The 25,436-nt window shown below is 40.2% G+C and overlaps 1 protein-coding gene across 5 annotated transcripts in view; it reads right to left on the bottom strand.

The window, feature by feature from the left end:
* The window catches only part of LOC141909557 (uncharacterized), a 34,381-nt gene that overhangs the window by 5,284 nt on the left and 3,661 nt on the right, over positions 1-25,436 (bottom strand). For all 5 annotated transcript variants that reach the window (XM_074800004.1, XM_074800007.1, XM_074800005.1 and 2 more), the window contains 9 exons: positions 21,745-21,796; positions 5,465-5,596; positions 4,553-4,858; positions 3,827-3,931; positions 2,967-3,149; positions 2,440-2,538; positions 1,797-1,954; positions 895-1,168; positions 133-308 (listed from right to left, as the gene is read on the bottom strand). In XM_074800004.1, coding sequence (XP_074656105.1) covers positions 133-308; positions 895-1,168; positions 1,797-1,954; positions 2,440-2,538; positions 2,967-3,149; positions 3,827-3,931; positions 4,553-4,858; positions 5,465-5,596; positions 21,745-21,796 — 1,485 coding nt within the window. The remainder of the gene's footprint in view (positions 1-132; positions 309-894; positions 1,169-1,796; positions 1,955-2,439; positions 2,539-2,966; positions 3,150-3,826; positions 3,932-4,552; positions 4,859-5,464; positions 5,597-21,744; positions 21,797-25,436) is intronic.

Raw genomic sequence — 25,436 nt, 5'->3', positions numbered from 1 at the left:
GATGGAATTAAAAGCGATTCTGTATGCTTCAAGTTGTTTTGGCAGCCGCCTCTGCGACGACGTTTTGGTTGGAGGACGTAGTGACCCTGATACCGTTACACTGGGCACCCCGAGGAAGAAAGAGGCACTTACGTAGTCGGTTTGCGAACGTCGCAGCATTATACTACGCTCGGCGCTACGTTTACGTTTCCGGCGTCGCAGAACGCAGTATATGATAATGAATATAATCGCTATGATGATTAAAACGATTCCCGCGCAACCGACCAATAATAGCTGCATACGTTTAGTCAGTCCGGAATGAACGAAACCTACAAATTAAGAAATCCTGATTGTATAAATTCTATTAACTCTTCGTGTATCGGTGACCATTTTTGTCGAAGTACCCATAAGTTATTTCTTGACCCTGACCAAGAATAATATAAATCCTGACCCTGGTCTTGATAACGTAGAATGGGTATCAAAGTTATCAACAGAGATAGATCCTTTAACCGGGCCAAGTTTCATAGACTGGGTTTCAAAGCAATCCCTATGGATGAACCCTTAACCTGAGCCGGGTTTACAGGCTTGGTATCAAACCTATCCCTATGGATAAACCCTTAACCTGGCCCAGTTTTATAAACTGGGTATCAAAGCTATCCTTATGGTTAAACCTTAAACTGTGCCTTGTTTTATAGGCTTGGTATGAAAGCAATCCCTATGGATAAACCCGTAACCTGGGCCATGTTCGCTGGACTGGATATCAAAGTTATCCCTAGGGATAACTCAAGATGATCTGAGAGCCATGTTCCTACGGGACTGATTTGCTACCACAAGTCAATGAAAACCGGACAAGAATCTTTGAGGCCCTGACCTGACAAAAAGATCCACAAGATGGATCGAATATTTTGAACTTACCAGGATTAACGGCCTTGAAGACGGCGGAGAACCCGATAAACTGCCCGTTCTTATACATACTCGTCGTGTCGAAGCCTAACGTCACGTATCTGCCGGTCGAAACAACGATATTCTTATAACCCATACTACTTGTAGGGGGGTGTTCCTCGACGCAGAATCCAGCGGAATCGATATCCGGATATCGGTATTGATATTGACTTGCGTTGTACCCGTCGTAGATCTGCAGATAGCCGTGGTTACACTTCGTCGTGCCGCCCAAATCGAACTCTTCAAACTGCGAGAAAGCGCGAGCATAAGAGAAGGATTAAAAATTGAAAGTGTTAAGTCGCGATCGGTTACTTCATGTTTTTGAATATTATTACTTTTTCGGGTGATTGTGGCAAGAGAAGATCCAGCAGGTGTCGCTAGTGTGCAGTGAACATCAACTACTGCGCCAATTGAGGATTCCAAGTGATGTTTCACCAGGTGCGCTTATATGCTGATGAACATCAGCTACTGTGGCAAGTGACTAGGATCTACCAGGTGTGGTAGTGTGCGCTAGAGCATTTACTGCTGTGGCAATAGAGAATTCCACTTATGGCAAGCGAGGAACCACCAGCTGCGTTAATGTGCCGGCCTTGAACATCCAATACTATGGCATGTGAGGATCCACCAGGTGTGCTAGTGTGCGGTAGAGCATTTACTGCTGTGGCAATAGAGGAATCCACTAGTGGCAAGTGAGGATCCACAAGCTACACTAGTGTGCAATAGGACATCGACTATTGGGTCAAAAGAGGATTCTGGTTTTGGCAAGTGAGGATCCAACATGTTACACAAGCCAACTAGTGGGATAGGTGGTAGTACGAGAGCTTGTGCCGCTTGAGTCTGTTTCGACTATAGGAATATATCTGTTTAATATTTACCGTAATGCTGAGCCATTTCGACGGCGGGGCTTGTATAGTTAAATAGCACATCTGTGAGACGGAATAAAACTGTGAAGCCTGAGATAGAACGTATCCTCGATCACCGATTAGACGTATTTTACCGTTCGGCGCAGCGCGACATGCATTCTCCATATACACTAAAACAAAATACAATATCGCATGTCATTCATAAAATCCTATAAACCTTATTAGAACTTTGAGCCCCGAGAGCGAGGTTAGCATCTATGGTGTTTTCTGAGTTGGCAAAAGTGCCTTGCTCTGTGCTCTCTGGGTATCCTACCCTAAGTTGTCTGGCATCCCTGCCCCAGGTTTTCTTAGTATCCTTTGTTACCAGAGTTTCATAAGTGGCCAGTCCTGAGCCTTTTTGGTACCCTGCTCTGGGTACCTTGGGTTGACTGATTTGGGTTCCCTGAGTTCTATTGTGTATCTAGCCTTGGGCTCCAAAGGTTCTTTCGGTACCCTTCTACCGCTAGGTATGCTGAAAGCTATTGATTTCATGGCAGGATGCCCGGTAGGATATTCCGAAATTCACAAGATCGATGAACCCGATACCCTGTTTTGCGCATTCTCCTGGTTTCTCTATATTACTGGGTGTCACGAATGAGCCCGGTGTGATACATACCTTTACAATAATACTGATGACAGGAACAAACGAGTTCATCCCCTTCCTCTTTACACACCGCTCCCCGAGCACATCCAATATAGTTCTTACGAGCGCAAACTGAAACAAACATCGGAGAGCTAGTCACACCATCTGTTGGGACATTTGATCGAAATCAGTTCATTTTTGGTAGTGTTGTAAGCCTATAGAGTGCAAACCAACCCGAATTTGGTCCTTCGGCTAAGATCATTACACTATTTATCCTGTTGCCAAGGCAGGATGAGGATTAACCAAGATCAAGTGATCAAGAGGAGTGACAGTGAATTTATACGCACTCACCAGGGATCGAACCCAGGTCTCGTACGTACGTAGCAAACAAGCGTGCTTACCAGTTAGCCTGTTTGAACAGTTCTGAGTTAGATCTAACTCTACCGACTTGAAATATGTTCGTTTTTAATAGATTTTAATAAATTTACTCAGGAGTCAAGTCAAACGTCAAACCGTGGTACTAGGTCCATATGAATGTGGAGGTAATTTCGAATACTTACTGTCAAACTGGCACCGTTTCAAGTTGTGGCAGATCTTTTTATCCTGCGCCGAACCGACGCAGAATTTGCCATTCTTCGACGGAGTCGGATTATTGCACAGTCTGTATCGAGTTTGAGTTCCATTCGACTCGCAGCTCGCCGGACATTTCGTCCACGATGTCCACTCGCTCCAATTACCATCCACTGAAGCGAAAATGAAAATACAACTTAAACTGGCGGACTTATTGTTACCCTATATAGTGCAGGAGATAATTTGAAAATTTCGAAAAATTCCACCCTATCATGGGCATATCAATACAGTGCGTCTACACCCTGTCCCGGTGTATCATCAATATGGTAGACAAGTGCTGCCATCATAATAGAGACAATAACTTGTAGTTATAACATTGGTACATTGCAATTCAGTGTAATAGCAACGTTCATCGATGATTTATACACCGCACTGGAGTGTAGACGCACTGGAATGTGTTGAAACGATCAAGATTTGTATAGCGTTAAGAATCGAACAGGTCTCGGTAAAAAATGGACTTCTAGAGTCTAAACATCTGGGGCCAGTTGCTTAAAGATAACCGACGGATAAATACCATAGTAACATTGATCTTTTGATTATCACTATGTCAACTATCCACTGGTTAACTCTAACAAACCTTTGAGCAACTGGGCCCTGGAGTCAGGCGTCCACTTCTTGGATTTAATCATAAGAGCTAAAGCATTGGAAGCGAATTGACGATTTTCATTCTACTTTTGAACTCGGTGTAGAAATGAACTTAACATAACTCTAGATTGAGACTTCATTGCGAACTGTGCAGGTCCATTATTCTAAGTGTCCCCCCTTATATAAGTGAAAAGCTGTAACTAACCTTCCCCTGAGACTTGGAATGAAGCGTTGAATCCATCGTGAAAATGGTTCACGCTGAACGTATAAAATGAAATCGTCAAATAATTTCTACTCGAAGTAATCAACGCTGGAAAACAAAAAATATGAAAATTACTCATAAAACTCAGGAAGGTCCATCCTCAGTTTACGGGTCGGAATTCGTGATTATAACAAAATTGAGGTCATTGTTGATACAACAAAGATATCCACAACCGTCAATTTGGTAACAAACAGTGAGTTGATTTTTGACATGAATTCCGGTCGCACAGTTGCGCGTCGGTTCAGATTCGATTCTTAAGAGTTTTTTTATCATCGAAAATGGACTAAATTCAGCTCTGGTTTGTATTCAACTGGCAACTGCAAAACTGAGGATTTGATTCATGGCTTAAATAATCGCTTTCACTACTGAAAGCTTCCCGCTCTATCCTACTGGAGAAAAATTGAAAAGTTTGGAAATTCTACCATAGTGCGGTGTTGTATGGCACAGAGGCCCTGCTATATTGCATCTACCCCATATTACGATGCATTGTAAGTTACTTATATTCAATATTTCGCAATGTTTAACGTTTTATACCATATTTCAATAGAGATTTCAGCTAATTGACAATTCTACGGATACACCGCACCAAGAGGCACAGGTAATATGCGTATTAGTACCGAGAAAGTAAACGCCCCGTCCGCGTATATTTTCAAATTCTTTCATACTCACGAATGTTATTCAGACAGTAGCCCATCCCCGGTTTCCGTCTGTAATGAACTCGATAGTCGTGCGGACTCGGTCCGTCGTAGACATCTAACTGCCCCTCCGAGCAGCTATCCGTCGTGCCGCCGAGATCGACGTTCGATACTTTTAACGTAATCGTTTCTCCGACCGGCGCGACCAGAGTGACCGTCCAGATTTGTCCGGAGCTGTAGTGCTTCGGCTGCTGCGACTGGACGACTCCGGACAAGCCGCGTGGAACGTGCAGGTAAAACATGTCTGACCCCGAGGTTTTAGCAGTCTCGACAAGAAATACTGAAAATACAAAAAAACCTGATAAGCTAATAAATCAATTTTTGTTTTCAAATCAAAGATTCTTCATCAATATTGTAAGAAGCATTTTTTCATCACATCTAGAAACCAGGAAGAAATACACTAGATAATTGGAAGGTTGTAACAAAGCAGTTGGTAGCAGGGGGTTAGATCGGTGGCAGTGTGATCTGTGTATTCTTAATAGGTCAGGAAGGATTCGACTTGTGACAAGTGAGGATCCACCAGGTGCTGCTAGTGTCCAATAAGGACATCAACTTCTCTGGCGATCAAGATCCGCCAGGTGTCGCTAATGTGCAGTAGGGCATCAACTACACTTGTGACAAGCGAGGGTCCACCAGGTGTCGCTAGTGCACAGTAGGACATCTTGTTATGTTTTTAAAATATTTTTTATTTTTCTCTCGATATGTAAATATTTGTAAACAAAATCTTTTTTTTTCTTCCACATACCATGGAAATGGTTGGAGAGTAATAAAATTATCTTATCTTATCTTATCTTACATCCAACTACTGTGGAAATAAAGGACTCCACTTGTAAAACCATCTGCTAGTCACGCCATCTGGTGGTGTGCGTGCGGCTGTGTAACTTACCTCTACATCCTACATACCCGAGACAGGTACAGTTTGTCTGCCATCTCATGCTGTCATAGTGACACTCTCCGTTCTTTATACAATTATTCAAGTCATGTTCGTTACACGTTTTAGATGAAATCACACAGCACACTGAAAATATAGAGAGAACAACGCGAAATGTTAGATATTTCCAGCAAATGAACTCTGTTTCTATCATTTTTATAAGTTTAACCCTTTCAGTGCTGACTACCCTAACTAAGACCCTGTGCCAGAGATAATTTAAAATTGAAAAAAAAATTCTATCCCAGTATGATGAATTGCAGGCATATTGCCTTCGTCAGTCTGCACCGTGGTCTGGTGTATCGTTAGTTACTAATAATTCACTTTGTTTGACAGGTACAGCCATCTTCCATTTGAGATAGAAACTAATTACTAATTACATCAAAGCACCACAGTGCTGTGTACTAGCAAACTCCATCACTGATTTATACACCGCACTACGGTGTAGATGCACTGAAAGCATTAATAGACCAGTTTTAACTTAAATCTTGGTACCGAGTTAGTAAACCTGTTATACCCTGCTGAGGCTGGTTATAAGGGCAAGGTTTGCAGATCCATTTCAATTAAGAACCAAAGAGCCAGTTTTACAGACCATGGCATTCTATATATTCAACCCAGGGGTAAATTCAACTATTACCCAATGGAGCCTACGATCGAAGTTGAAAACAAGTCCATAAAATTGGCCAACAACGGGGTATTAAATTAGCAGATCCCTAGATATTCGAATCACTTAAAAAATTAAGCTTTTCTACGAAATGCCGCGATGAAAAATTGGTCGATTTTGATCAGATTAAATGCATTACATCCCCGACCCGGCGATGTCGGCGTAAAGCTATAAGGCACATACGTAATTTATCAGCTTCATCTAGAATTAATCCTATCCATATTGCAGTCGCCGAGTTGTGTGGCGGCTGTTTGCTCTTTACATTATTCAAATATCACAAATCTCTCGGTATTAAATATAGAGTCAGACTAAGAGTTAAACAGGGCGAAATATAGTGCCATAAATCAAACGGAAGTCTCGTTAATGATATACAAACTGACTTGTTTTTGAAGAATGAAATTCTAATCTGCATCTTAGATAAATGTGGAACTGTGGTAATGAAGTACGGAACTGCTTCGTCACAGGGACCACCAAGTTTCTACCCACACAGCTGTTGAAAGTAAGGCCAGTGTCAAATTAAAACCATACAACTGTGGAACTGGATCCAGAGTCCAAAGTTAACCCACACTACGGTGGAACTGAGTCCAGAGTTAAAATAAACCCACCTAACTGTAGAACTGGACCCAGCGTCAAATTAAACCAATACAACCGTGGAACTGGATCCAGAGTGAAATAAAACCCACACAACTGTGGAACTGGATCCGGAGTGAAATAAAACCCACACAACTGTGGAACTGGATCCAGTCACATTAAACCCACTCAACTGTGGAACTGGATCCAAAGTGAAATAAAACCCTCACAACTGTGGAACTGGATCTAGAGTCAAGTCAAACCCACACGACTGTCGAACTGGAACTGGAGTCAAATTAAACACAACCATAGAACTGGACCCAGAGTCCAGAGTCGAATTGAACACTGTGAAACTGGGTCCCGAGCGCATCCAACGTGAAATCAAACCCTCACTTATATGAAACGTGGATTTTCCCAGCAAAAGTGCGTAGTCACTTCACACGAAGAAACAATAAAAACACATAGAAAACATGTATATAATTTGGTTAACTAATAACAACTTGTTAAGATTACGATAAAGGCAGCAACTCTTTCTAATAAATAGTTAACCAACATCTTACGTAAGTCCAGCTACTTTTCGTTCTCAGGGGATGCTTTTCTTACAAGATCCGCCAAGACAAGGCAACTGTTAAGAACTGTCTACGGAAAACAGTTTTCACTATATCAGGGATGAGAACCAGGGATTATGAAAAAAGAGGACTTTTGAAAGTTTCTGTTAATTACCAGACCATTTGGAAAACTCATTTTTTTTTTCATTTTTCATCACAAAATAACGGTAAACTGCCAAAAAACGGGAAATTCTCATCCCTGTATATAGGGTGCATGCAAGTCACATGGCAATTGGGTTAACTGGACTGAGACACAGTTCTTAGTAAACTGGCCCGTTCAATTCTGAAACTGGTCCCACAGTTCCAAGCGCGGGGGGGTTGATTAAAATGAACTTGAAGCTATAAGTTAAAACCAGTCCATATCACCGACCCTATTTTGTGCGTAGATACATACTTTAGGAGACCACCCCGACAATGGATAACAATAATTTTTTTCTTAGATGAAAGCGCATTTTTTAAATATCAATCACACATTGTTACGGTATGAATTATGGATATTTTATTGCAGTTATGTAAACATGCTCTCATTATTATTGATAAATACATTATTTATATCTAGTTTCGTTCATTCGATACCACAGCTATTTGCGCGTTAATTAACTTCAACCCTTTCACTTCCAATTCACTGAAAATCTCTTATATGCATGTTTTCTGATCGAACAGGGACTATAAGCCGAACCATCTTACCAAGACACGCTGAAAATAATGGGGGAGGGTCAATGGCACAGCCACAGGTTAGACTTACAGCAGTCAAAGACAATGTTAGTTCTATAGTGCTATATTTCTGCATCAACAGCAAATCTTAAGATTTAAGACCACATATGGACATATGCAAATATGCAACAACTGGTCAAACAGGCTGGTTTTAAGTTGTTTGGTCGGATATTGAACCAAAATGGCTTACACTGGTCTTAGGTTTTTTCATTGGTTAAAAGTAGAACCTAAATGAGCTTAGACTGGTCTTGATTGTCGTTAGATTGGTTATAGAACCAGAATGGGCTTAGACTGGTCATCAGTTTTTACATCGGTTATGAATAGAACCTAAATGAGCTTAGACTGGTCTTGAGTGTTGTTAGATTGGTTATAGAACCAACATGAGCTCAGACTGCAGGCCCTAAGTTGTTTGATTGGACATAGAACCAAAATGAATGTAGACAGGTCGAAAGTTGTAAAAGTTGGCTATAGAACCAAAGCAGACTGGTCTTAGATACCCCGATATGTGCAGCAGTGGCCCCTGATCTACAGGCGCCCGGATTCTTCCGAATTGCAGAGGTAATTCGCAACCCTGCTCACATTTTTAATTTCTAAAATTTGTCCACCATTTTCCCCTTGACTCGCATTAGTCAGGTAAAAAATAAATACGAATAAGAATATTTGCGTACGTTTTTTCTGGGTCATTCCATGCGGCGTGTTGACTTACACCTAAAATACGGGGTTGACGAAAAGATGCGGCAAGTAAAAAAAAAAAAATAAAAAAAGTCTGAAACGTGACTAACTCGGAAAACATTCATAACTATATACAAAGAATCCGTAATCACTTGTAGATATTTCTAGCTATCGTTTTTATCCGATACGAAATCCCATAAATAAGTCATTGAGTATTCGGCGTGTTGGTTAAATGTTTCGAGATCGAATTTCTGAAAACCGATCCCGCGACCGCAGCAACAGCCGCGGAGCTCCGACGTCGCGGACTAAGACGAGTGGAATTTGTTTTTCTTCGGGGGCAGGAAATTAGAATTCTCCGCGAAAACGAAACGTCGAACGACGTCGTCACGCGGCGTATACGTACAGCGCTCTTAAATCATTCGCAGAAATGAGAATTTCGTTTTCGATTTTGCGTTATAGACTAAGAAAAATTGATACCTCGTTTTTCATTTCTGCCGCACTTTAAAGTTGGCCCGGCCGCCCGCCTATCTACCCTGTACATTACTTTTTATATATCACCGTCGAGCTAAGTACAACCTTGGAGTAATCGGTCTGTTTACTCCAAGGTATCACCAACGCGCCATAGAAATGAACTGATTACAAATTTTATTGCAGTTTACAAAGGTGACCCGTCTGATAAACAAGTTATCATTTTTTTACATATTACAGTAGTTCTCTGGGATCAAGGTTGAAAGTTGTCTCTCTTCATATATCTACTCTCTTCAACCCCTCTTCTCTTCGTTCCACCCTCTCTCCCTCTTACCACCCCTCATATACCCTTTTCTTCTTCTACCCTTTCTCCATTTTTCACCCATCCCTCTTTTTCTTCCGGCCCCCGAGTATCTCAAACCCTCTGTTTCGCTCCAGGCTGGGGGTTTGTAAGGGACACCAAATCAAAATGAATCAAACGAAATCTACCAATAAAACAAATAACAGGGTCAATCCCTATTTAAAGATCAAAATGTCTATCAAAGTAGTAGTTTTCGCCATAATTTGACATCTGAAATGGTGGTTTAATAGAATATATACTATATATATAAAATATACATATACATATATACTATATATATAAAAGTTATCCTGTTTTCGAGCATGTTTCGATGTTTTGAGGAGTAAGTGGCTCTTGAAAAGGGTAGCAACTACTCTCAAACAGTATTGATACAGTAGTCTGGTCTGTGGATGATTCTTACCTACCTATGGCCCCCTCCTCTATACCATTCCTTCCCCATCTCTGTCTCCCTCTCTCTCTCTCTAAGTCTTTCCCAGGTGAATATTTCGTGTCTCCGTGTCTACACAGCTGAACACCGTCAGTCTGTTGTTTAGAGGTGACATTCAGCATCGAACATGACTCACTGGAAGGTTAAGGTCACAATCATCTACAAGTTAATCTGTTGCAGTAATATAAGAATGCGAAAAACGCCATCAGTGGATTTTATCTCGATGGACGCAAATAATTGCGCATCCACAATTACAAAGTCTCTGATAAACCAGGGCTGGCAGATGCAAATTGTCATTGGCTGGGGTTCATATACAGATCCATTTCTTTAAGCGCATGCAATTCGACAGGCGCTGGAGCTAAATGAGACCATAGCTATCCTGCACAACATTTCAAAGCGATGGAAGCAGGCCAAGCAGAAGTTTTGGAATAACCTTCAAAAAATATAATCGGCAATATCGTCGGCCCAGCGGAGCCTGCTCCGCCACCTCTTGAAACAGTTTCTGAACCGAGCCTAAAGCTTAGCGTACATCGACAAAGCGACTAAAGACAACTATTTGCTAGTGAGCGAGTACCCAGTGCACATCGAAAATCTAATGAAAACCAGCAACTGTGTGGCTCATGCCGGTCGCTAGGTCCACAGCGCATACATTGGCGGCAACTGAGATGTGTTTTAGCAAACATTCTTGAGGGCATCACAAGTCACGTGACAAATTGCTTTGTTTTAGTCACTCGCAACCATATATTGTTGATTATAGAGCGCTCACATCGACGGATATGACAGTAACTGAGTACAACTAGTTGCTCGAAAGTAGAACATGGGCAACTGGCCGGAACTGGAGATAGATGTATGCTAACCAGTCGTAAGCTCGCTCACATCGACAAATTCGAGCAACTGATTGTATCCAGCCAGTTGCTTTCATGCGCCGAAAACTGCCCGGCAACTAGTTGTCTCCAATCGCAGTGTCGATGTAGGCTAGGCTTTAAGAACCCAAAATATAACCAGTTACTCACAGTTTAAACAAGTGACGATGTAAGCAAGGCTTAAGAATGCAAGGCTGAGAAATGTCTATAATGGACGAATGAAACAATTTCGCGAATGTTATTTTTTCGGCCTAATCAGAATTACGTCATCGTGAGCGCGCGAATAGTTTGACAAACCACAGCGAGCGGAGAGTTGAAACATCGATGAATGACTACGGATTGAGTCATCGTAATCGCACCGGCTGAGTCGAGGCGAGGTGCGAGGGCACGAACGTTTACAACTTCTCGTTTTATACGTCGAACGAATCTAAACAAGAATCTTTTGACGATTGGAAATAAATATATACGCGCGTCAGCCGATTCGAAACCGGCGATGAATCATAACCGGGTGAATCTACGATTGATCGCGCCGGATATATAACTGTATAGATTCTATAGATCGGAATCATATCTCAGATATAGCCACGTACAATCATGCCAGTGTTTCGAAGGGGTAGTCAATGTATACCATAGGCTTACACCTAATTTTTACAGCACAATAGTTCTCAGAGTAGAAATTTCATATTAAATGTATATGCATTCCATAGGGCTCCCGTACATTTCATTTCTGAAAGCCAGATCTTTTGCACATTTTCAACAAAAATGGCTCTCAAGAGTAAAAATTTCATATCAAATGTACAAGTATTCTATAGGGTTACCGTACACTTTGTTTTTGAAAGCCAGATCTTTTGCACATTTTCAGGAAAAATGGCTCTGAAGAGTAAAAATTTGACACTCAAGTCGAAAATGTTTTATAGGTTATCACACATATTCCATAGGCCTACGCTTTGTTTCTCAAAGCCACATCTTCTGTGCATTTTCAGCAAAAACGGCTGTCGGGTTCACTTCAGTCACAAATAAGCTTTCTTCGAGACTTTATTCATTAGCATAGTCTGAACTTATCTTAACTTCAACTTCGTGACAAGGACTAGGGTTTACAGTTAGTAAAAGCATCTGGCCGAACAACATATCTGCTTTGTATTTCCTGCAGATGAATACTTGCAGTGCTAGTCTTCTATATATTTCCGAGTACCGCTTGGAGCTGGGGAGTTACCGTATCAGGAATCTGGTCCTACGTCTCAAGCCGAGAAACGTGATACCACTAGAGAACTAGGGTACAAATATCGGACATTGTGTCTGCTCCGAGCGATCGGCGGTCTGTGCCTGCAGACGCACTGCCAGATAGATCGATTAATATGTGTATGTATGTCGACGGTTGAATGTTTTCCACAAAATCTGATGCAACTCGAGATAAGACCAAGAGAGTGATTAGAGAACTAGGCTAAGTGCCCTGCATTCAACGCTGGCCGCTGGTTGTAGCCCTATGCATATGACATCGAATATTTGTCAACAGACAATTACCCCATTAGTCTAGTCGGCACTGGCGATGTATACCGGCTACCTACATATATACATTAGACGTGGAGAAAAGAACTATTTGACATGCTTTTTATATGATTCAATTGTTAAGAATTCCTTATGTGTGTGTAAGGGAAGGGGGGGGGGTGCATAGACAACGCCCTATTATGGAAGACTTCGATGTCTTATGTCATTAAATCAAAGAGTTTTATTAACAACATAGTTTGATGTGTTTTTGTCAACAATTTGTCGCCAAATCAGGAGCTAGTTGCGGATAAATACCAGTAACAATTTATCCTCCCTCGACAGGGATTCGAACCTGATGCCAGACTCGGTACGAGACCCTGCCACACTAGACCGGGTGCACAGGTACACGCGCATCTTAGATGCTGTCATTATTAGTCAATCAGATATCCCGTTTTATTTTAGTGGGTTTTCCCATTTACAGTTCTTCTGTGAGATTTACCTCAGCGATTATACAACGAGCAATCTGATTGGTGTCTCAAGCCTCCTCCGCAAACCCGGTCTAATGTGGCAGGGTTTCGTGCCGTGGCTGAGTCTAGCGATGCCATCAGGTTCGAATCCCTGCCGGAGGAGGATGGTAACGATACGACGGATGAATATAGCAACAATGAACTTTTCATTGTCACCATGTCAACTATCCACTGGTTACCTCTTAACCAACTTTTGAGACACTGGCCACAGGTATTCATACTTATCAAATTGGATTTAACTCGACATTACTGCTAAGATCAATAGATCAATGATCTTGTAACGACTCAAATTCAATATTCAGTCACTAAGATATCAGCCATATCTTAACTAAAAATACACGCAAAGCTTTTTCATAAATTACGCCCCGCATAATACCTCGATAAGCCGACCATAGAACTACAACGTAGTCGTAGCCTAGTTCGATCAATTTTTTTGCATATTTTATATTTCGCGGAGACTATCTCTCTCTCGCGAGGCCCATTAGCGTTAAAAAGCCATTTTCGACATGAATATTCGAATATTATGACGAAAAATGATCTAACGCGGATACAATATACCCGATATATATACGGCTTCATCGCGTGCGGATTATTTTGTCCGGCGGATAAAAATTGATGAATATCTTTTCGACAATCATGCTGGTTGTCCGGGTTCGAATATCTTGCTGGCTGTCCGGGTTAGAGAGAATCATGCTGGATCTCCGGGTTGAGAGAGATAAAAGCAGACAATCCAATTATCCGGAATCTGGGTCACATCCCGTGACAGTTTTCAATCGTTACATCGAAGTTAGCCTATATTTTGATATTGCGCGAATGTTCGATTTTTTTGTAACAAGTTTATTCTGATCTCCAATTGATTCATCAGCGCAAGTGCCTTGTAAACACTCTACACTTGCCAGGAACGGAACAGGGGTTTGATTAAGATACTCCGAGTACTATGAGTACATAGGATGGACGATCGGCCGAATTTACAGAATTTCCGGTTTAAATCATCGATTGGAAAATTCACTACTGGTTCTGGTAAACAAGTCGCGAGGCAAGTCATGGCTCAGATTAAGACCAATCTAAGCCTAGATTCAAGGCCAGTCCCAGCCCAGTTTAGCCTGATAAGACTGATCTTAAGTTGTTAGATTGGCTCAGAACTAAGTTGGTCTTAGACTGGTCTTATGTGTAAGCCATGACTATGCAACCAGCCCCTGGAACCAGATACATGGGCATGGATCAAATTCATAACCCAATAAATCAAAACTAACTTTCAGTCCATGCAGAGACCACAGACCAGTTGCTCAAAAGTTGGTTAAAGATATACGGATAAACACCATAGTAACAATGATCTTTTGATTATCACTATGTCAACTATCCACTGGTTAACTCTAACAAACTTTTGAGCAAGTGGCCCCAGACTTTGGATTTACATTGGTTGGCCCGGGGCTACGTAAACCTAGGCAGAGAACCCAGTGGACGCCCTGAGAATAATAGCAAATGCTTTAATTGTCAATCATATGTTTACATATCGTCGCGAATAAAATTCACAGTTAAAAGTACGTCTTTTCATCGTAATTACCGTTTCATCGTTACCCCATATGGGAACCGAGCTTTCCGAGAGTGAACACGGACAAAAACTTCCGTCGTTTAAATCGCTCTATTCGAATATTTGAAATAGAAAGTAATCCGACAATGTTTGACAATAATTAATGTTCGGCATATGCGTTTATTGACATACACGAGAGAGATATTTGCCGAGACATGGACTCTGGACACAATATGGGGGGTCTTTGCTACCACGGCAGGCAGCGTGGATTAATGGCTATTGATAAATCTCTACAAAAGAGTATTTCAATCGAGCTGAAAATGGCCTTACGGTAAATCTTAAAACTGCTGTCATACGCATTAGTAGCTAGATCGGTCATTTAAGAACAAACGATACCTAGACTGGTCATAGGTAAAGTCTTGATCGTGGAATTGGCATATCAAAAGTGCAAGACAGGCGCGTTGGAAGCAAATTTCGACTGCAGCGGCCAATATTGCCGATTCTCGACAGACTCTAATATGTCGTTTTATATCAATTTTGTTAAAAGACGTGGTATTCGAAAAAAACCGGTTATTCAGCAAATTACTGCCGGGGCTTATGCAAGTTCGAGTTCAAGTTTATTTTCCATATATATATCTATATTTTATATATATATATATATATATATATATATATATATATATATATATATATATATATATATATATATTTTATATATATATATATATATATATATATATCTATATATATATATATATATATATATATATATATATATATATATATATATATATATATATATATATATATATATATATATATATATTATATATATATATATATATATATATATATATATATATATATATATATATATATTATATATATATATATATATATGATTAACAAATTACAAAGTATACATTATATAAATATATATGGCAGGATGCATGGAAGCCATTATAAGCTGTAAACCCGAAGGTCCCATGCACACTGACAACAATACAGTGCAAATACAAGTGTTATGGTTGAGATGAAATGGAATGGGGCGGATGAAGAGAGAAATAGCCTGCCTAAAATTTGATTCCACAAATAGAACATTTTTATCAATGTTTAAAGCCACAATGAATTGGAGAATTATTATTTAATAATACGATTATTTAATTGCAATTGATTATTTCAATAAGAGGATTTTTCTTAAATCTATTTATCATTTATGCTGCTGCATTTGCTGTTGTTCCAATGCCACCGCATGAACTGATGCAAGTTTAGACAAATTCTACCTTCATTGATCTTAGGTTGAAAGATTAAGACCTATATATGATAAGCTTAGTCTGACTTAACTAAAGTTGGACACCGGACCACAATTACCTAAGACAGATCTCATCTCATGACTGCAAACAGAGCAGCGAAACTAGTCTTCGGGATTAGTATCTATAGGAAACAGCCTTCGACAAATTCTCCACATATCTCAAATTGGCATTCTTCCTCATACGGAAAGAGCTATTACATCGACCTTGACACGTGAAGCCGGCAACTTCAGATCTCGAGATTATATCTTTCGAGTTGAGAGCAAGAAAGTCGATGAGAGGGCTTCGTTCAATTTCATAAATTGGCTCTCGACTTCACTCAACAGGAGAATGAACCATCGTCGACGAGTATTTCCGCAATTACGGCCTCCCGAAAACCCATCAATAAATAATCGAAATACTTGAAATGAACTCCGGAAATTCTTGAAATAAACTGCGCAAAAATTGTACATTAGCAAAAAATCAAAATAGTGGAAACGTTTGATTAAATGCATTCGGAATTCATTGTTTTTTCTCATTAACCCCTTTCAACATGTCTTTCACTGCATAATCGGTGATGGATTTTGCTAATACGCCGCGCCTTGAGGATTGCGCATGCTATATATACAGGGTCCACAGATCGGTCATTCATGGATATAAGGCGTTTTTGAAGGGTTTTTAAGGAGAATATTCCAACTGCATCACTTAACAGTATATACTACCGTTATCTTGGTTAACTGGTAATGAGGTGGTTTTGTGAGAAAATTTTCATCACATTTACACTACTAAACCCTTATTAGGTAACTTCCAAATTGGGTTGAAAAAAATTCTTATCCCAAATGTGTACTGATTCAGGCATAGTTTTTCTGAAATGTCTATTTTCAAAATTGAAGGGGTTTCGAAGGAGTTTTAGGCATTTCAGATTTTCAAATGACGGCCTTCAAAAAAGGCAACCTGAAAATTGTAAAGGGTGTCAGACCCCTGAATCCCCTATATATAAATCGACCCCTGTCACACCTGTCGTAAGCAAAACAGGACTTAGACGGCTAGCTGACCATCGGACTAGTCCAGCTCTGGCGACCCGATAAAAACAAGACTGTACTTAAAACAGATCTTTTAAGCCAATTCGGGGTGAAGTCCGGACTGTCGAACCGGGTGCTTAACGTCTATTGTTACTGATAATCGTAAGCAATTGACCTGAATTATTTTCAGAACCGTAGTTCATTAATCATGTGTCACCGAGAAACCGTTCTAAATGATCATTAATTCGTGTTTACAGAACACCACGAAAACATATCATCGCATACTTTATTAAATACGGCGTGAAAAAACTGCCGGCCTTAAAAAGACGCACCTTTCATGAGCGTCGCGCCCCGGTCGCCAGAATCGACGGAAATTTCAGACAACGGCATCAGAGTTAGATCCAGATGGGTCCGGAATCGATAAGATCCACAAAAATGTGGAAACAGGCCACAGTCAGCTTAAACCAACGCAACGATCCAGTTCCGATGTAAAACCATTGATATGAATAAATATTTAACTAACAAATCATCTTACTAAATATTTAACTAACAAGCAATCTTAAGTTGATCCTAACGCGTGCAGGTGGATTTAGCTGAATCTTGGGTCCAGTTCCAAATTAAAACCATTGAACCCTCGGAACTTGTTACGGCTTCAAATTATACCCAAAACTCTTGGAACAGGATACAGACCCCCCCAAAAAAAAAATACAACTGTAGAATTGGGTAAAGATTCAAATTCAAAACCAACAATGTCTATCGCAATAAATGAAGAGCTTTCGTTTCAAATACAAAATTTTCTTAACGGATCGATTTGACACGGCGTTTATCGCAATCATCCGCAGTTCATCGACCGTGTCTCACATTACGAAAGAACAAAGAACTTTAATAGTTTCTAATCTCCTTTGACGAACTAGCTACCGTGATAAGAAATGAAATATCTTCCTGCGGGTATTTCCCTATCTCTGTTTTTCTAATTTACTCTTTTAAAAGCAATTCTATACTGATATCTATCACTAGTAACTTGTGACTTGCCTCTTATCGAGAAAACATGTCTATTCCTATTGGGTTCCCCGATAATTGGCTTTTGAAACAAAAGAAGCCCATTTTTAAACACTCTGCTAATGATATCGGGTCGGTCGATATCTTCTCTAGTGATGCGATAACTGAATATTAACCCCTTTAATCCGGGGTAACAAAATTATTTCATAATTATCGCAACTTCATGAAAATGAATTTAGATTTAGTCACAACCAAAAATACTAAAGATGTGTCCATTCATAAAAAGGGGCGATGCGGTCAATTTTGAAGGGAAGCTGATCGGGCATAAATCTTTGGTAAACAATGGTATTCAGCAGGGTGACAACTTTCCACACATTCACAAATCCTAGCTGAGTGCCGTAATTTTTCAATGTGTAAAGGCAAAATTCCCTGAGTGAATCAAGAGAAATTTCTCGGTTTAAAAATAGGTTCCAATTCATCCATTTTTCATGAATCAAGTTCTTATAAAGAAATTTACATTGTCAAGAGCATTATCCAAATTCCCTCAGTTTTCCAAGTTTTGGTCATAATTGTCAAATTCCCTGATTTTTTCTAGATTTTTTCATGTCATTGGCCACCCTACCCAGTACATAAACAATATATCTGTTGTAGACAAAGCCTTCCCCCTTACTAACATCATTGGACTCCTTTTCGAAATTAGAAATGAGAAAAGGACAACCGTCTTTGTTCCGAGCCGCTGAATCAGAACTCGTTTACAAACGTTACAGTTGAACTCCCTTAACAGAAAACCCGTAAACTGATTAGTGAAATGTGATTAGCGTTATAGGGGTTAATGAGTACTTCGGTACTACTAACTGGCTATCTATGAATGCATATCCCCCTGAGAGCCGGTTGGCTCGCCTCCAAACAAGAGATTAATGGATTAAAAATATCTCTGCGCAAATCTAGAAATGCAATAGATGCAAGGATATATGTAATTAATGGGACTAACTAGTTAAATATGGGACCCTATTCTGCAGAAGTTGAGATGTTAGAAGTCGGTTATCTAGAATTAACTGCTTTAGTTAGGAATTTCATCAAAAATCTTGGAACCAGAACATTATATTTCAAATCTGACGGTGTTGTTTGCAAAACTCACTACTGCCAAACTGCATCTATCAACAGTATGCGATGCGAAACGCCTGGTGGTTCCCCGATTGCCAGGGAAGGAATCACGAACTCTGGAAATATGCTCGCTAGCCAGAGTGAAACGTAGTAACCCGACTGATGGAAACCACGCGTCTAATTCTCTAGATAAGAATTTTGCGCGGATGTTGATAGACTATATAAACTTTATTTTACCTCAAATTAATCTACTGGAAGATACGTAGATCTAAACACAAATTTCGTGTATATCCCCCAAGGGATTGAAAAGAGACACATGGGGTGGCGCCACTATACATGTAGTTCCTCAATGTATCACTGTAATGTGGTCTTAGTCGTAAATAAAGTTCAAGTTCAAGTGCATGTTTGTTGGTGCCAGTTCATTTTAGGGTTAGGCCATTTTGTGAATCTCACAAGATACAAATCTCTGCGCCGATTGACTATTTCTTATCGGAATTTCTTATGAGACTTATCGCTAGTAGCCGCACACATGTGACTGATGACAATTTGCCGCCGATCTCGTTGCCTGAATATCTAGTATGCTAGATACTGAGCAATCCAGACGCTGGCGACCACTCGTCAGCAGACGTAGACCACTCGTTGCCAGTGCCTGCACCGGTGGCCGCACAGCAGGTGATATTATAGCAAATTTATCGCTTGCGATGAACATTGCCGACAAATCCTCGAGAAATCGCTTAGAGTTCTGCGGCCTCAACCCGCTAAACGCCATGCAGGGCATTATAAGTGGGTTCAATGTTTCTTGTCCCCAGAGAAGAATTTTCGACCAAGAAACTCTGTCGCCACCAGGGTTTGAACCCATAAAACCTGGATTGACGAAACCAGTGACCGGCGGCTTAAACCACTCGGCCACTGCGCCTCTTCCGCCGGCGGGCTTCATATCGATGACAGCGCTGTAATCACATGGCGATATCATCAACCGGTGATTTCTGGAATTAAGGAATTGATACGGCAGCAACAGACTGTACTGCGTCTTCTGTCTCGATATGTTCGGCGTGTAAGGCTTCCATTCGAGTATACATATCAATAATCAAGGAGAAAAAACAGACGACAGAAGCTCGTCACGCGCGCCACGCAGCGAGGACTCAATGAGAGACAGAGACGCCGCAATGATTTCCAGGAAACAGCTTGTAATTGAACAACACCCGCGCGACTACACAATATACCATCATTAATAATAAATCAGACGCATTACCAGATTAGACGACCTCCGTCTGCAGAGAGAGATCCAGGGCCGCCTCCCCTCGCCTGTGACATTTCCCGCCCCTCATCTTCTCTCTTCTCACATTTTTCTTCCTAAATCGCACTCCATATCGCGCCTCTTCTCCTTCGCCCCTTTATTTCCCAATTCTATCTCAATCGATCCCGATGTCCCCTCCCCCTGCCATTCTACAACCTCAACTTTTGTCTTACACTCATCTCATTCTCTCCTCTTCGTTTTCAATTTTCTCTCCCCTCCCTCACATCAGCTCTAATACCCTCAAAGCCTCTCCCCTCTCTCAATCCTCCCTCTCTCTTGTCATCTCCAATCCCTCATATCCTCATTCCGACTTTGTTCACTGCATATCCATCCACTACACCGTTCTGTACCACATATTGAATCTCTACCCTCAGAGCCTTTCTCTCGCTCTCTCTCTTCCACGCAGCAACTCTTTTTTTGCTTCGCATCTGCCTCTGTGCGTCCCTCTCTCTGTCTGTATTTCACGCACTCCGATGATAAATCATCTCTGTATATCTGTCTGGAAAAGCGCGTAACTAATTACGACGACGCGATCTGCGTCCCGGGACACGAACATTGTCTCCCGCCTCATTGTGTCCGTATAAAACACGTTTCAAAATATCCCGAACAAAGACCCGAAACAACCTGAATGAAATGTGACTCTAAAATACAGGTCGATATAGCGTCCCGTACGGGGCTGGCAATAGATAACAGTGGGGTATAGTTACATCATAGACGTTCAAAATATTATTCAAAACGATCAAAAACGTTGAATGTTTGTCAGGGGTGAAAAAACTGTCAGTAGGTGACACGAATAACCGTATAACATTGAACCGGCATGAAAAAACTGTCAAAGGTGACACAAAGAACCGTATAACATTGACGGGCATTGATACAAGCGAAAATTGCATTAAGCATAGTCATCAGATTGGCACACTTTAACCTTTGCGTAGCGTAAAATACTGGGTCCCAGTTCAATATCGCAGGTTAAGAACCTACTTCACAGCCCTAATTGAAGCGTCCCAGTTAAATACGGAAAGTTCAGAATTACCTAGCCCTCATCAAAGCTTCTCAATTCAACATTGGTGGTTTAGAATTGGCTTAAAGAGCTCCACCCTAATCAAAGCTGCACCCTGGCCTTTTTGTATCCTCCCCGTTAAGTGGTGTGAGCATGGAGCATCATATTTGAATTAAATCATTTAGGATCTAACTCTCAGGATTGGAGTTGACCAAAATCAAAGAACGAAGACACATTCCGGACCTTTCGTCCGATTAACCAGTATCCTGGACACCGTCTCACTTCTCTGTGAAGATCTGACTCAAGACTAAACAGAACTCGTGCGGGTTGGAGCTGTAGTCAGGTTATGGTCTTAATGACCAGTCTATAAGCTCATTTTGTATCGATAACCAATGTAACTCAAGACCGGTCTTAAGATTCAAGACCACTTTGGGACTTGAGTCTCGACTACAACACCAGCCTTTGTAAATGAAATTCTTGTAACACTAGAAGTCAAGACCACTAAGGAACAGCATCCATACTTCTATTTTGGTAGATTATATGAAAATTTGACTTCAAATCAAATGCGAATTGAAGCCACACTCAGAGACCACCCCTGTCTATACGGATATACCCCTTACGAATACTGATTAAGACATACCTGTTAGTAGTATCACAATACGTAGCAGGGAATCTGTATTGATCATCGACATCTGTAATAAATAAATATAAACGAAATATGATTAAAGGCTTAATATTGAAACCATGTGCGTATGAATATTATAGTACACGAGGTACCGCCGGATTAACTCATTAATCCATTCGATCCATTAATCCGCGGTAATAAAGTACAAATTAGTAGAACTTTTAATCCTACTAATCTTATTCTCTTATTTACCAATAGGTACATAAGCATGGGCATCCCCCTGGATTTTTCAAGGGCCGGTTTGAATTTTATAGGGTCAGATTCACTATTTCATTTCATAACAACTATATGCAACATGTAAATTACACTTGTTTTGTATATAGGGGTTAAATATCATATCATATCATAAATCATTATTTCATCGTTCCCACAGTTACATGAATTAAAAATTCCATGGTTTTTCCCAAATATTTCATCTGGGTGATTTTTTTTTCGATTTCCCCGAATGGAAATGAACAGACGCCATCATGATCCAGTCAATATTTTAGAGGTAATTGGTTGATAAAGGTGATTTTCAAGGGAAATTGCTGAAGAAAGTTGCCCTTGGCAGATGTCATACGCGAAATGTAAACAAATTTCACAAATATTTCAAAATTCCCAAGTTTTTCCCAATTCTGGTGGAACTAAGTTATTTACCATTAAAGAAGGCCGTGGGCCTATATGCACAGACAGCAGGTTGTGATCCCACTCTTAAATCTTATCATCTCAAATCTGAATTGTTGTCAAGTGAAAACTTGTATTTTTTTTTCATTTAAAAAAATATTGATTTCACAATGGACAAAAGAGGCTCGTTGAGACCCCTGCCTGACCCCCATTTTGGGGAACATCCAAGATAGGTAAATTCATGGCAAGCAAAAATATACGTTTTATGCTTCAACTTCTTCGACGAATCACTCCCTGTCTGTTTCCATTTGTAGGGGAGATTTCGATTGGTTTCTACCGAATCGGGAATTCTTTTCCGACAAGTTTTGTCTAGAATACGCTCTACCAGTGGAAAGTCATAAATCTGTAAGCCTGATATAGAAGACAGTTTACAATCCGGATACGCTACTCTTAAACCAGAATTTGTTAACTGAATATTATGTTTATTGAAACCTGCCTCATATTCCATTGGTTACCGATCTAAAATGGGACCCAATTTTCATTACTATAGCTGTGATCGCGCAAGAATTTTTGGCACGGAACAACCGTTTACACAGGTGCTAAATGGACCCATACCCGTTCAGCCAAACCAAAAACTTAAGACCAGGGCTGAGCCAAATTTTGGCATGGGACAAATGAATTGCAACTGGTTCTGGAAGTGACTCACTTGCTTAGTATTGAGTGAGTGGTTTATGTGTGAACGCGCTCTCTCATTAGGCACAGGTCAAATTTTGACTCAAACCTGTTCCATGCCAATTTGGCCCGGACCAAATTGTCTCCGCGTGATTGTGGTTTCAACCAAGCCAGGCCCGTATTAGAGCCAAGGCCGGGAACCCCGATTTGCCTAAAGCAGCGTATAGTGTTACTGCGCGGAGCTGAGAGGGTAAGACGCACTCGTTCACATTTGTCCAGATAGCAGCGTGGAAATCATCAGATAAAAATGTCTGGAGATAAAAAAAAATTCTTTTTCGTTATCATCAATCATTTTGTATCGCATTACAATGAGCTCAAGTACCCGACTGCTGCTGGAACACTTGCAAATCTCGGCTGCATCGCAAAAAATATCTGAATCTCTACGTTAAAAAAAATATTTTCAACGGAGATTGAAGGAGCTTGGTGCTTTTATGAAATGTTTGAATTCTTCAATATCATTACTAAACCACATTTTAGCAATTAGACTGACGTATTTAGACTGGTTTTAAGTTCTTAGAACCAAAATGTACTTAGACGGGTCTTTAAGTTGTAAGATTGGTTATAGAACCAAAATGAACTTAGGACTGGTCTTAAGTTGTTGGATTGGTTATAGAACTAAAATGAGCTTAGCCTGGTCATTTAAGTTGTTAGATTGGTTATAGAATCAAAGTGAGCTTAGACCGGTCTTTAGTTGTTAGATTGGGTATAGAACCAAAATGAGCTTAGCCTGGTCATTTATGTTAGTGGATTGGTTATAGAATCAAAATGAGCTTAGACGGGTCTTAAGTTGTTAGAATGGTTATAGAACCAAAATGAGCTTAGACTGGTATTCAAATTGTTGGATTGGTTATAGAACCAAAATGAGCTTAGACTGGTCATAAGTTGTTAGAATGGTTATAGCACCAAAATGAACTTAGTCAGGTTATTTAAGTTGTTGGATTGATTACAGAACCAAAATGAACTTAGACTGGTATTCAAATTGTTAGATTGGTTATAGAACTAAAATCAGCTTAAACTGACAATTTACGTAAGTTGTTAAATAGGCTATTGAGCCAAAAATAAGCTTATGTAACTGGCTGGGTGTTTTTATGGCAGGCTGTCTGGGGATGAATAGATGTAAATGAATAGAGACAAAATTGTTTTTGAGCTCTGTCACGAGGTGGACTATTCGATGCAAAAATTAGATCATAATTTTTCGAGCCCTCGACAAAAAAAAATCGATATCTAGTTCACAGTTTTTAACGGAGATTCCATGCGTCGACCTACGCTTAAAAATGTACCTCTAAACGCATCGCATCTTGGAAGTCTAAGCCGCGCGCGAGCGAAACTTTTCTTATAAACAATGAGTCTGGTTTTTTTTTGCGCGTCTTAGACGGAAAACGTCTGGTGGGTATTTTTTCGAACCGAACTCTCCCGCGCGGGGAATCCCGCGTACCCTCCGGCGCATTTCAGCTCGGAAAAAAATCTGCATTTGTATATCGTAAATGTCAAATATATTCGCAACGAGAGCTCGGCGTATTCGTACCTACTCGAGAAAAAAACAATGTTCATAAGATTATCATAAATATTGTTACTGATTTAGATTACACGAAAACAAGCAATTCTAGTTCAAAATCTGATTTATGACGGTGTACTTAGGATAAGATAAGCTATCGCAAAAAATTGTAGTCCAAAGGTACGAGCTGTTTTTAGCTCAATTGAAAATCGGTAACCTTTATCTTAAAATCATGAGATTTGCAAATGAATTAAGCGGTCGAATCAGGGAAAAAAGATTACAATTTGGAATGCACTAAATGATAATTCAAAAACTAATTTCGGTGGTCGATATTTGTAACTAGAACTAGAAAATGACAATTTCAACGGTCTCAGTTCATTACTCTAGGTCCAGTTTCATGAATCGAATGAGTTTGAGCTTAAAACAGTCAAGGTTTAATCATTGTCCTCGTCGAAAGCGTGAAGTGACCAAAAGAAATCGATCGAAAATTTCAACTATTTTTGTGGAAATCTCGTGAAAATTTTGTGAAAATTTCAACTTTTTTGTGAAAATGGACCGTAACTTTCGCGGTGAAAAATCGCGCGATCCGAAATTTGCGTGGGTTTCGACAGACACAGCAATTCTAATAACCGCAATTCTCTATTTGAATATTCACGTTATAAAAAACATGGATAATAAGTTGTTTTGACGTCAGCCATTATCATCAGTTCCGTGAATAGATGAAAATTGAAATAATTTAAAAAATAACGCGCGCCGTTGTCGTATAAAATAGATGATGGTTTGTTTTGTCGGTGACGGGACCACGATCGCCGTATCA

Source organism: Tubulanus polymorphus, chromosome 8 (assembly GCF_964204645.1).
Source record: "Tubulanus polymorphus chromosome 8, tnTubPoly1.2, whole genome shotgun sequence".
Taxonomy (NCBI): Eukaryota; Metazoa; Nemertea; class Palaeonemertea; order Tubulaniformes; family Tubulanidae; genus Tubulanus; species Tubulanus polymorphus.
Note: the sequence above shows the minus strand (reverse complement) of the source record. Positions and strands in the feature narration are given on the sequence as shown.